Source organism: Phocoena phocoena, chromosome 8 (genome assembly GCF_963924675.1).
Source record: "Phocoena phocoena chromosome 8, mPhoPho1.1, whole genome shotgun sequence".
In the NCBI taxonomy this organism is placed as follows: Eukaryota; Metazoa; Chordata; class Mammalia; order Artiodactyla; family Phocoenidae; genus Phocoena; species Phocoena phocoena.
Window position 1 is genome coordinate 66601611 of NC_089226.1, and position 13611 is coordinate 66615221.

A 13611-nucleotide genomic window follows, 5' to 3' on the forward strand; every position below is an offset into this window, starting at 1 on the left:
TTCACCAGAGGGTGTATATGTGTGTGGGGAGGTTCCTTAATGAGGGGTGGTCAGGCATATTTCTGGGGGTTAACCTCCAATGACAAATCTGGCATTCCTACCATGCTATGGTTTACCTACTGGATTAATTGATATTTCCTGCCTAACAGATAAACCCTTGGTTCTCAGTGTCTTCACATACTTCAGGTTTATTTCTCACATATGTGAAGTGCAAATGTTCCTGGTCATAGACTGCTTTCCTCCAAGTGGGCATCAGGGAGCCCAGCTCCCTCCTTCTCATGGCTTTGCCGTCTTGCACATGTGATTTCCGTGGCTGCTATGCTCTGGCGCAAGTGGAAAGAGCCTGGAGGATTGCCACGGGAGGTTCTCATGGGTTGGTCCTATAAGTTGCGTGCGTCACTTCTGCTCACATTCCATTACCTGGAACTGGTCACGTGGGCTCACACAGCTGCAAGGAAGGGCCCAGGAGGAAGGAGCAATGTGTCTGGTGATCAGCTGGCCTGCCTCTGCCATACCCACCCGGGCTAGAAAGTCACCCACCCCTCAGCTGACTTTTTATTGGTATATTCACCACAGTTATCCACTATTGCATCGAGATCTCATTGTGCCAGATCCTGGCATTTTGGAGTTTGATGAAAGAGGGGGAGTATCATGAACCAAAGGGTCTAGAGCAGAGACCACGTCCCTGATGTGGTGTACGAGGCAGCACTTGGATCCCTCCATCCACTTTGTGTGGGAGCTGTATGGGCTGGTGGTTACAGATGTGGGCTCTGAACTCTGGCTCTAGGATGTCAAGTCACAAGTTCATTACTTCTGGCCATGTGCCCTTGCCAAGTTGCCAACTTTTCTAATTCTTTGAGAAGTGGGGATACCATTATCATTAGATAACAGTGTCTAAGGATGCCTTGGTTTGTTACAATGATTAACTTCTTTAATACATAGAAAGCTTTTTACCTTGCTGCTCAAGACTTCATAGATGCTCGTTAAAGGTCAAGGATTATTATGTTCCCAAGGTCTGAGCATTCATTCATTCATTTAGCACATACTGTATAGAGAGGGCCTTGTGCTAGGAACTGGGAGTAGGGAAGTGAAAAATTAATTTCAGCACAGGACTTACTGTAACTGAGGTAAGTACAGATACTGTGGGAGAGATCCAACGCATTTTGGAAAGGGGTTGGCGACAGGGAGGCGGAGAGTGTCTAGAGGAGAAGAGCTTTGAAGGAAGACTAGGAGTTAGTGGGGTAAAAGGCTTTGTTCACATCCATGTGCTGTGCTTAAGAACAGTAAGTATGGGGCTTCCCTGGTGGCGCAGTGGTTGAGAGTCCGCCTGCCGATGCAGGGGACGCGGGTTCATGCCCCAGTCCGGGAAGATCCCACATGCCGCGGAGCGGCTGGGCCGTGGGCCATGGCCGCTGAGCCTGCGCGTCCGGAGCCTGCGCTCCGCAGCGGGAGAGGCCACAACAGTGAGAGGCCTGCGTACCGCAAAAAAAAAAAAAAGAACAGTAAGTATGGTATATGATATGTCAGACTCACTGTTTTTTCAAACGGGCCAGCTTCTTTGCCTCGCAGCAGGATTCTCCTAACGTGGACAGGATTCATACCCAGTGTCCCTGAAATTGATGTTAGTCAATGAAAAATATGCGAAGCTCTGATTTTGAGAGACAGAAGTCTTATCTAATGACACGGCCATTGTTTCTCCTCGTTGGAGTCTGATGGCATGTGCAACAGATCTGGGCTGATCTGGACCTGCCCTTGGGGAGTTTTTAGGGAATCTGTACACTGCAGGGAAGAATGCTCCCTGCTTTCAAGGAACTGCAGTCTGCTGGCTGCACTGTCTAGGGACTGTCAGAACACAGGAGTGTTTTCCCCAGGCAAGGGATGGTAGGCGCTGAAAGCTAAGAGCAGGGAGCCCCTACCCAACCTTCCCTGTGATGTTGAAGCAGATTTTACAGGTGCTGAGTGAGGGAGGGGCGGCATTGGTGGTGGTGGCCTGGGGAAGGCAGAATAAGAGATAAAAATTGGAATTTGGCAGGGCTGAGCTTCCAAAGGCTTCCTGGAATCAAATGAGATTTGGAAGGAATACTGAGAGGAGCCCAGATGACTTACCAAAAAAACAAAAACAAAAATAAAAACCAAGGAATTATGCCATTGAGCCAAATAAATAAACAGCAGGATTCTTTCACTATTTATTTTATTACACTTTAACTCAGAAGTATTTTAGATAATTTGCTTCATTGTTAATTAGGCCACAAATTCTGTCCTCTGGCCTTGGACAGCTCCTACTGTAAGGTGGTGATGGTTTGTTTTTTTAATGCATTTTATTATATTTTTTTTATTGTGGGAAAATATGCACGACAAAATTTACTATTATGACCGTTTTTAAATGTTCGAATTCAGTGGCATTAAGTATATTCACATGGTTGTGCAACCATCACCACCATTGATCTCCAGAACTTTTTCATCATCCCAAATTGAAAATCTGTACCCATTAAACAATAACTCCCATTTCCCTCTTCCCCAAGCCCCTGTCTTTCTGTCTTTATGAATTTCTACTTTCTGTCTCTATGAATTTGCTTATTCTAGGTATCTCTCCCATTAGTTTTGAGATAGGGTGGCCTCCTGGAAATTGGAATTTGGAGTTCACAGTACTCCCAGGCAGCCAATGGGTCATGAAGGTGATTTAGGGCATATGCAGAAGAGGCTGCTGAGTTTTTAGTGGTGAGATGGGCTTGGAGTGTGTGCTGAGATGTATGTTATTTTGTCAGGTCCTGGCCTATAACCAGGTAGGCAGGTGTCCTTCTTGTGGGGTTGACTGGCAGGGGGTCTGTGGGCATAGCTGAGATCATGTCAGAGGTATTATCTTCCCCACTTTCAAGTCTGTGGTCTAGTGAGCAGAGGTGTGGCAGGAATGCAGTCTTGGGGACCTCGTCCCTCACCTGTTGGAATGTAAGCCCGTTCATTAGATTAGCAGTGTCAGGGCTTCTTACAGGATGGCCCTTTCTTTTCTGGAGAAGAATGGCATTGCTGGATGGCTCCAGGTGGCTGGAGCCGTACAGGCCTGAGGAAGAGAAGATACATGAGACCAAGATAGTCTAGTCAGGGAGAGAAGACTCCAGGACTTGGAACGTATAGAGGAGGGAGTTATAAAAGCTGTGTGTGCTTCCAGTAGAAAATCTGGAAATAAAGAGAAGTATAAAGCTAAACATAAATCATCTGAAATACCATCACACACGACCACTGTTCACTTTTGGCTTGTTTCCTTTCTCCTTTAGATATTACTCTAAGGAGTTGGAATCATATCGAGTACTTGAATTTGTATCCTGCTCTTTCCACCCTGATTTAGGGCATAAGCACTTTCCAGAAGGATTAAATGTCTTTATAAATATTATTTTAAAGGACTGCCTAATCCTTTATTGTTTGGTTGCACCGTAACTTATGAAGCCACACCCCGTTGTTGACGTTTGCAGGCTCTAGGAGCCTGAAAAAACTTCAGGGACTACAGAACTTAACCCATTTAATTGACACGGCGGCTTCAGAAAAAGCAGGTCGTGTTATTTCCGTCTCCATGGCTCGTATCAATCGGTGACGAAGAGCATGGATTTTGAAGTGAGATGGAACTGGGCTCATTTTACAGCATGTCCACTCGGCACCTTGGCAAATGGAGGGGGTTGCTTGCCCCTCTGAATCTGCCTTCTCTTCAGTCCAATAAGGATGGTTGGATGAGATCACGGATGTAAAGGGCCTGGGACAGGGTCTGGCACCCGTGAGCAGCTGAGCGGTGTGGTTGTCGCTGTTCAGATGAGGCTCGGTCTCCTCATGCCCAGGCCCAAGTTCTGCCCACCTCAAAGGCTTTGCTTCTCCTAGAGGGTTCTTAAAGACAGGCTTAGCAGGACAAGCAGAGATGTGGGACACTGGCCAGAAATCATTGTGGAAAAATTTAAAAATTTGTACGTGTGTGTTTGTGTACACACATGCATACAAGCATGCATATATGCAATACATATACACACATAGACATACATTTATACACATACTCATATATATGCATACATGTACGTGAGCACACGCACACACACGTAGCAGCCACACATGGCAAATTTATACTTGCTTAAGGAAAGTGAGATGAGCAAGTTCTGGAATTACCCCCTACCCCCAAAGTCCTTGCTTCTTACAGAGTAGAAACAGAGAGAGAGAGAGAGAGATAGAGAGAGAGAGAGAGAAGCACCCTACCCCATAGACTTCTTGTGAGGACACCATAGGATAATGTGAAAGAGCCTGGCTGCCGTGGGCTCCTGGTGATGTTGGCCTCCTTCCTGGCACTGTGACTGGTCAGCATATGGGTCTCTGACTCATGGGTTTGGGGTGGAGGGGTCGATCTCAGGTCATCCTGGGATCTGTTCCTGTGAGTGTTTCCACAAGGAAATGGACTGAGGTGAGGAGGTGGGAATGTGTGAGGTCATTTCAAGCCAGAGCAGTGGAGTCAAGTCGCTATTGAAAAGGAGTGAGGGGAGGGCTGGGGATGGAAGAGCAAGACCACATGGCCTTGGCCTCTCACAGGGGGAGCAGCACAGAAGGCCAGGGCCTGCAGTGCCCCTGGAGTCTCTTTCCCAAGCTCCCCACCCTGGGCCAGTGTAGACGGAGGGCAGTGTCCAGGCCCTGCTGCAGGCTGGGCACTTGGGTGGACTTTCACAGTACATCTCTTGGGTGCGTTTTCATTAGCCTTTCCAGTTGGGGCACCAGATGGCATGTGTAAGTAGACTGCATGTGTGAGTTCAGCCTGCATGGAAGGGGCTTTGACTTCCTGTGGGTGATCTCAAGGGCTAAACCAGGAGCGGGAATGAGCCATTGGAGAGACAGCATGGATCTCCCTGGAGAGCAGCTAACAGGAATCATCTCACTGAGGCGCTCTTCCAGCCAGAGGAGGCAAGGGTGGGGCAGGCTGCCCCAGGAAGTGCTGCGTGCTCCACTCGGGGAGTTGACCAAGGCGAGGCTGGGACCCCTGGCTGGAAGGAGATTCAAAGTGGCCCTTTCTGTCCCTTCCCAATGCTGGGATTTGCCCCTTTAGGTTCAAGTTGGTGTCACGTGCCCTGGTAGATGGAAAGCCAGGCCTCCCTGGGCCAGATGAGAGGGTGATGTCTGCAGACATCACCTGTAAACCAAGTGTTCTCCCCATGCTGGGCTCTGCAGAGAGGCAGCGTGGGAGGCGTTTCCCACCGCCTTGGCCCTGGCTGCCTCCTGCCTCATCTCAGATGTCAGATCCAAGTAGCCATGACCCAGGGTCTTCCGAGTGCGAGGCACAGAACCGGGGGCTTTTAGTCTTTTCAACCACCCGCGGGTGCACAGGGGTGAAGACCCCCATTTCACTGCTGTGGAAACTGGACCCTGCCCCATGGCCCTTTGGGGAGGTTAACCTGGGAAATGGTAAGTTTGAATGGGGGGCTTGGCAGTGGAAATGAGGAGAGGGTTTGGATTTTAGATTGCATTTACCTTGAAACATGTCTGTGAGCCTTCAGGGTAGGAGGGTTGAGGGCTGTGCTTACCTCATGCTACTTTGAGGGAAGGTTCTGCCCGGTGTCCCTCCCAGCCCTCCTTAAGTTTTTATAGAACTCCATTTTATCCACTGCCTGGTCACACTCTTTGTTGCCATTTGGCAGGTGATGAGGCCCAGGAAAGGCAGAGGGTGGGAGTCCCACATGTGAGTGCATTGGCAGCTCTTGGGCCAAGGAGGCTCATCTCTCGTTTTGAGAGCTACTCAGGACCTCTGCATAAACCTTGAACTTGTCTCCCAGTTGTCATGGGCTAAGAGCCCATTACCAGTGCTGGGATCTGAGGCCCTGGGTTCTAATTTGTAACAGCCAGAGGCAGGGAAAGGGAATTGCTTTGTGACTCATAAAGTCACATAGGCAGAACCACAAATAAGGGACTCCAGTTGGCAAAGACCAAATTGCTTCAAGGCTATTCTTAGAAACTAAAGCATCACGTCTTGTTTCTTCCCGGAAAATGCAGAAACCTTTCATATTTCTGAGTAGTTGGTTTTATTTATATTTCATATCAAACTCCAAAAAGGCAACAGCTGGGTGGTGATTGACAAGGAAGGCTAACGAGAACTATTACCCAGGATCCTCTGATTTAACTAATCCTTGACCACCTTCTTTTAGGGAAAGAGAGCGGTATCCAGCAAAATACTGCACTCCAGTTTCTGGAAGCTGGGACTCAGACTCAGGGGAACCCTTCTAAATCAGGCTTTCTAGTTCACTCACAGAACTACCTTGTTCCATGGACGTTTTCAGTTCATTACCCAAATTTCCTCATATGAGGTTCCCCACTTTTCATATGAGGAACTTAAAACTCGGAAGTGGAGTTGTCCAAGGCTACACAGTTAGGAAGTGGATTTGAAACCGGATCTTCTGTATAGAAAGCCCACGGCCTCTAATTGTAAAGTATATATAATTGCTTGGCCTGGGAAGCTAGTACCAGTGGTCATAATTATGTTCCTTCTTCTCCTCCTTTTGGTCTGATGACGTTTGAGCCATCTGACAAATAGTCATGAGTGCTGGTCATCATGGAGTCACTAGGTGCTAAATACATTACCCACATGATTGAATTTATTCCTTACCCCCCTGTGACTCGCGTATTGGTATCCCCACTGATCAGATGAGAAGACAGGCTGAGACAGACTAGATAAAATGCCGAGGGTCACTCGGCTAGCGAGTGCGTGAGACCAGACTCACACCCAGGTTTGCCACACTCCGAATATCTGGATGCTTTTCTGGGAGGAGACCTACTCCGCATGGGTGTCAGAGTTATTTCTCAGGTCTCTGACTTCAATTGGAAAGCGGTTTTAAAGGTTGAGACTAAACCCTTTAGACGGCAGGGAGGCAGGGCCGAGCCTGGCACGGGCTGCGCGGGCACAGTCCCAGGCAGGGCTTATCTTCTTCTGTCCAGCCATCTCCCTCCACCTTCCCGTATCTCACTCCAGATAAGAGCTAGTTCCTGGAGCTCTCACACCCACCCAGGGCCCTCAGCACCACTTTGTCTCTTTCCCTTGGGGCCCTAAAATTAAGTTGTTCATTTTTCTTTTGTGGGAGGAGGGGAGGCGGCTGGGAGGTTGGGAGGAGTCAGGTTCTTCCAGTTTATAAATTATTCTCTGGGAGTCGGGTCTGGCTTGATAACTCAAAACAGTTCACCATTTTAGACAAGGCGGAGTTGGCGACTTGGAGAATTGATTTACAAAACTCTTTTTTCAAACTAGTGCCTCCCCAGCTTCAAATCTGCCCCAGGTGATGGCTTCAGCATACATCACATCACGCTGGTGCTCCTAGGGCCAGGCTCTGCCATCACTCAGGAATCTCTCACTCCACAGCAACTCTGCAAGCTCTCATACAAAAGAAGCAGCTGAGGCTCAGAGCTTACATGGCTTGTGTGAAGCCAGGTGGGCAGTGAGGGGCCAAGCTGAGCTTTGGACCCAGGTTTCAAGAGGCCCAAAGCCTGTGGTTTTTCTCTGCACCACCTGCCCATCGTCAGGAAGGACTGGAGGATTCCAGTGGAACTCAAGTAGCTTTGCAGTTGTCAGTCAGCTACTGCAGCCCTTGTTCAATCCCAGACATAGAAGTAGTTCCAAAGATAGATAAAGACAGAGGATGTTAGTATGCTCTGAAAAGCGAACGAGTCTTGTTCTCTGTTTATGCTCTCTGGGTGGTGAGTCTTGCACATGGGGAAAGTTGAGACTTTCCCCATGTGCAAGAGGCAAAGTTTATGTGAGTGATGCCAACGTGAGCACTGCAGACATTAAAGGAGCCGACTGATCACGCTACAGGGAATCCATGTCTTTTGGTGCCAGCTTTCCAAGTTGGTTGAATTTGTTGAGTTGAGGGGACTAGAGGACGGAGTCCCGTCTGCAGAGTGGAGCTTGGCTGGGCCTGGAGCAGGGAATGTACTGTTCTCCCTTCGGCCGAGCCTGGTGCCAGGCCCGTTGGAAGCTTTGGGGGGAAGAGATGGGAGGGAAGGGTCCTACGCTGAAGCCCGTGCCACTGCACCCATCAGTATCTGGCTGCCTGGAGAGCTTGTCGGCCCCCAGCAGGCGGCCCCTCACAGGTGGTGTCCAGCCAGGCCACATAACGTGAATGTGTGTGCTTTTCTTTCTCCTGCTCTCCAAGCTTCTTTCCTCATTGTGCTGGGCAGCCCCTCAGCTGCCTCCTTCTCCAATCCACCCCGGCCATCTTCCCAAAGACTTGTCTCACCCCGCTGCTCTGTCTCCTGAGCCCCACGGCCCTCTGGAGAAGCCGGGTCCCCCCTACAGTCTGCCCCAGACACCCCACCACACCTGGTCACCAGTCCTGAACTCCCGGCACCTTGAACTTGCTGTCATTCTGCAGCTGTGCTGGCTTTTTCCAGACTCATGCCTTCATACGGTCCATTCCCCAGTCTTCTAGTGAAAACCACCTTGTTCCTAAAATTGTATCGTTTTGGCATTTCCCTCTTGTGGCTCCTTTGAACTCCTCCAGGCTCTGTTTAACACCTTCTTTGGGCTTCCGTGTGCTGTGTTCATTTTTTACAAGTGCTGGCCTGGCTGTCTTGTAATCAACTATTTACGGGCCTGCCTTCCTCACTAGGCTCCGTCTCTGTATCCCCAACATCTAGGGTGATGCGTGGCCCTTGCTAAGGCACCAGTAGTTATTGCTGAATGAATGAGTAAAAGATTAAGGAAGATAAACACCATTCTCTGCTTTCAGTTTTATAAAGCCAGCCCGCAATCCAAATGCACTCACAGTGGCATTTCGGTCTGGAGAGTGGGAAGCTGCCCAGCCCGAGGGCTTTGTCTCTTGTTTGCTGACCTCCCCCTGCCAGGCCTCTGTCTGGGGGAGCTTGGTATGCGTTTACAGACCCCCTCAAGCCCTCCTGGCAGCTGGGCCAGCCCCAGCTCCTTCACACTTACCTTCTTGCACTAGCTTTAGATTCTGGAAAAATAGCTAGTGCTTTGGAAAATCAGCTGTAATTTATTTTGTTCCTTTGAAACTTAAATGACTTTCCTAAGAAAATGCCTGAGGTTAGAGTGGTGCAGAGAAGAAAGGACGATGGCCAAAACCCAGGCAAGCTATTTTTGTGATGTGAATGAACCTCCATCGCGTTTTTCCTTCCTTCAGACTAAGCACTTGTTCCAAATAGCTCCCAGCTTGGGCTTACACAGGCTCCTTTTGTGCATCAGGAGGAGACCCACGTGTCTCTCTCTCTTTCTGTATGTCTGACTGAGGTGGATGCTGTGCTTCTAGCAGATACTAGGAATGGAGAGGAATTTTGAGAAGTTGCCGTTTGCTGTCTGTAGAAGGGAAAGGCCTGCCTTCTGGTAACTAACGAAGGAAGACTTAAAAGTGTGGTGTCTAAGGATAGGTGGGATGGTGGTCATGAGGCATGTGCTTTGCATTTTGGGGGCTGTGCACTCATGTCATGTGATTAGTTTACGTTAACATTAGTCAACCAATTTATGGCACCAAGAATTATAGGTTTCCAACAGTGCTAAATCTAGTGTGCTTTTCTGGGTTTTGTTTGTTTTCCTTTTGCTAGTTACTACTTCCAGAACCACTGCTCATAGCAAGATTGACCAGGTAATATTGACACCAGCCAGGATATATCTTTGGCAATGTGTAGTTCTTTTCAGCCAGCCAGGGGAGTGGAGTGTTGGGGAGTGAGATTGCCAGCAAGGCAGCATTGCTAGGTTAGAAGGTATGATTATACTTCTCCTATGCATTATGTATGTTTAGTATTAAGTGTTATGTTTAGTATGTTAGTGTCTTAAAGGAATTGTATTTTTACCTCTCCACACCTTCTCCTCACTCTACCCTCATCCAGGAAGCTCACCTCTGCCTCTGCCTACCTTTGCAGGTATGACGTTTCTCTAGGTACTTCATGGTGTTCTCCTCCATCCTCTCCACACCACTGCTCTACGTGGCTCCTGAAACATGGGGGAAAACGAGGACGAGAAGCAGGCCCAGGCCGGGCAGGTTTTCGAGAACTTTGTCCAGGCTTCCACGTGCAAAGGCACCCTCCAGGCCTTCAACATCCTCACACGGCACCTGGATCTAGACCCTCTGGACCACAGAAACTTTTATTCCAAGCTCAAGTCCAAGGTGACCACCTGGAAGGCCAAGGCCCTGTGGTACAAACTGGACAAGCGTGGGTCCCACAAAGAGTATAAGCGAGGGAAGTCTTGTATGAACACCAAGGTAAGGGAAACTCCAGCATGGATGCTTCTTACCCTGTGGGCCATGTGGGTTGGCTTGTTGGGAGGTTAGGAAACTGTTGCCATTGTAAGGTTCTTAGTGGGTGTGGATGTGTTTCATTGTTTGGCTCAGCTGAAGGTTGCCTTTGTCTGTATATGAACAGCTTATCCCAGTTGGGGGCTCCTGTCTTATCATGGTGGCCTCAGCAGCTCTTCTTGTGTCCTTCCCAAGGCGTAGAAGATGAAGGCATGCTTGATGTTATCCTGTTTCTACTATTACTACTACCACTACTTCTTCTAGTAGCTACTGTTTACCAGGTAGCTTCATTGGGCCAGGCGCATTCTGTACGTGGTCTTGTTGAACAGCACAGTAGTCCTTTGGATCATTTAAGAGAGATGAAATCTGAGAAGGCAGTTACCTTGCCCAAAGTTACGAAATAAGGCAACCGCGATCTCTCTGATGCTAGGGCTTAGGCCCTAAATTCCCTAGAGAGGCATAATTAGAGTTGTGTCGCCCTGGGAGCAAACATTTTAGAAAGCTCCCTGACTTTAGTTGGGTAAGAAATAGGTCTTTGGGGCTTCCCTGGTGGCGCAGTGGTTGAGCGTCTGCCTGCCGATGCGGGGGACGCGGCTTCGTGGCCCGGTCCGGGAAGATTCCACATGCTGCGGAGCGGCTGGGCCCGTGAGTCATGGCCTCTGAGCCTGCGCGTCCAGAGCCTGTGCTCCGCAACGGGAGAGGCCACAACAGTGAGAGGGCCACGTACCGCAAAAAAAAAAAAAAAAAAAAAAAAAAAAAAAAAAAAAAGGTCTTTGGTCTTTACTGTCTTTTCTTCCCTCTCTCTTTCTTCCTCTTCACATCTCCACATTCTCCACCTCCCCATCCCCTTCCTCTGCTCAGGATCCCACTCACAGCTAACCCTCCACAAGCTGGTCACTTTCCCCACTGAGTGGCCGTAGGCGACATCGGTGAACGTGGGGCTGCCCAGCGCATCACATCTCTGATAGCTCTGCATCACCCATCCCCAAATGGGCAGCCAGAAGTCAAGAGTTCCCTGGGGGCTGTCAGCCCTGGGCACTGTTCCAGGCTGCATGTTTAGGTTAAAAGCAGCGAGCGAGCTGTATTTAGACCTCACAGGAGGTAGCTCAGCCAGAGCCCTTGGAATTCTAGTCAGTGCCAATCCTAGACAAGAGGATTGAACTCTCCATAGAGATCAGGACTGTTGTGTTTTTGTTTTGGTGATGTGGAGCCGTTGAGTCCACCGTGGGATACGCCGCTTTCCCTTGCCCCGGGGGAGACAGCTGCCAGGCTCCTCTGAGCCTGGGACGCACAGACCGTTTGGAGCACAGGCAGGCATTCCATCAGGCTGAAGCAGCCCAGTCGCCTTAGCCCAGAGCATATTAGCCATCCAGGAGGGGCCTGCCTATAACCTGCCAAGCTTCGGCCTTACACAGGGGAGAGGGAAATGTTAAAGAATAAAGGGGGGTGGGAGGTGGGGCCAGTATCCTAAGTGCCACCCCTGCCCAGTACCTCCTTTCCTAGTTGTTGTAACTTCACGGTTCATGGTTCACTGGGCAGCTCTTCAGAGTTCCAGGAGGGGGAAGCTTTTAACTTTCAAAGCTTCACCCTTTTCAGTAATTGTATATGGTGGTTTTCTTTTAAAATGACCCATAGAAGTCAGGCGGCTGGGGTGCAATATGTTTTCTCAAGGAAGATTTTCAGAGCTCTTATTGTATCAGAAAATGCATTGCCCCATACACCCAACAGTTTCTAGCTGCTGAGGGACTCTCTTGGTGATCTGAAGACAGACCTTCGGAGGGAGTCGGCCAGCGGAGGGATGGAATGGAGAGTTGACCACCATGAAGATGTCCGTTCAAAAATCACTAGCCGGTTGCCTGGTCTGTCTGGCCAGCCCCTATTTTATAAGCTATGATGGCTTGGAGTGGAAGAGTCCTTACATCCTGTGTTTGGCAGGTCATCGTTGATGCCTAAGATACAAAGGAAAAGGACTGTCTTTAGTTAGTGATGCTGGGTAAGAGTGGTTCTTGCCCAGGAATTTATACACCTTTCTCAGGAGGAGGAACAAAGACATTTGAAATGTGGTAACCCATCCCATAAAAACTACTTGGATCCTAAAGTGTAGAAGATACATTTGAAAATGCACTCTACGGATGGTTGTGACTGTGTTAGGCTACTTTATCCTCATGTTTCAGAAACTCAAACTAACCTAAACAAAACAGGGAAATGAGGGAAGTGATTAACTCGTATAAACAGGAAGGTCCAGACACTCACAGTCTTTCCCATCCTCTCTCCTTCCATCTCTCTTAGATGTTTTGCTCTGTTTTGGCTTCATTCTTCCCTCCTGCGAACAGATTTTCTTCATGATGCTAGCCTCTCGTTCATATCTTTGTAGCTCTGTGACCCAAAAGACCAGAATCTTTCTCTTCCTGCTTGGTATGGAAAAAAATCTCAGGGAAGGATTTCAACTGGCTCACCCCTGGGCCGGTTATTGTGGCCAAAGCCAGAGGAGCTGACCACTGTCTTTGGCAGCCCTTTTAAACATCACGTGATTGACATGAGGGAGGAACAGGTCCCCAGGGATGTGGAGGTGGGAGATAGACAAACAGCAGGTGTCCTCTACCTGACAGGTGGCTGCTTGTTTGCTTTCTGGTTATGGAACAGGCCTCGCCATGTTGGAGTCACGTGGCTGTGTAGTGCTCACTCTAAGAGCCTGGCGCTCCTGGTTGTGAGTCAAGCAAAACAGAACGTGGTCCTCCCTCTTTTCTGACATGAACAGACACTGTCTTGCTCACACACCTCACTTAGGTTTATCCTTTGGTGTACTAGTTTACGTCATCGAGCATTAGCCAAACGAGAAGTGCTGGGCATTAGTGTGCACGTGGTTCATCATTAACGCTAAGCCGTGTAGCACAGGCGTGTCAGGTACCAGACCTGTAGCCAAGCTCCTGCTTAGCCACAGGTAGAATGGGAATGAATGAAATGCAGCCAGAACTCCCACCTTCGCCCTGATGTGGATGCCTCTCGGCACCATCTGGAGTGGATCTGGGCCTCAGCTATTCACAAATATTAATCAGCCCCTTCCAGGCGCTATGAGCCCTGTCTGCTCCCTCATGCCAGCAGGACCGTGTGTGTGTGTGTGTGTGTGTGTGTGTGTGTGTGTGTGTGTGTGTGTGTGTTAGTGGTGATGGCAGCGGGAGATTGGTGACAGGGATCTATTTGGAGAAGATGACCTCTGGTACAGGTGCCAGGGGACAGGGAGGAGGACCTACAAGGTCCCTAAAGCAGTGGTCTAGGTGCCAGCTGCATAATCTAACTTGAGATCAGTGTTCATTATTGATTGTTATGGATGAGGGTTTTGCCAGGCACTTAATAATTC

At 49.1% G+C, this 13611-nt stretch overlaps 1 protein-coding gene across 5 annotated transcripts in view; it reads left to right on the top strand.

Annotated features, from left to right (window-relative positions):
• Positions 1-13611, top strand: part of MICAL2 (microtubule associated monooxygenase, calponin and LIM domain containing 2) — a 219913-nt gene that overhangs the window by 40597 nt on the left and 165705 nt on the right. For 4 of the 5 annotated variants that reach the window (XM_065882898.1, XM_065882899.1, XM_065882900.1 and 1 more), the window contains exon 1: positions 9957-10220. In XM_065882898.1, coding sequence (XP_065738970.1) covers positions 9957-10220 — 264 coding nt within the window. Of the gene's footprint in view, positions 1-9879; positions 10221-13611 lie in introns of those variants that run through there. The other variant, XM_065882902.1, reaches the window with a different exon arrangement.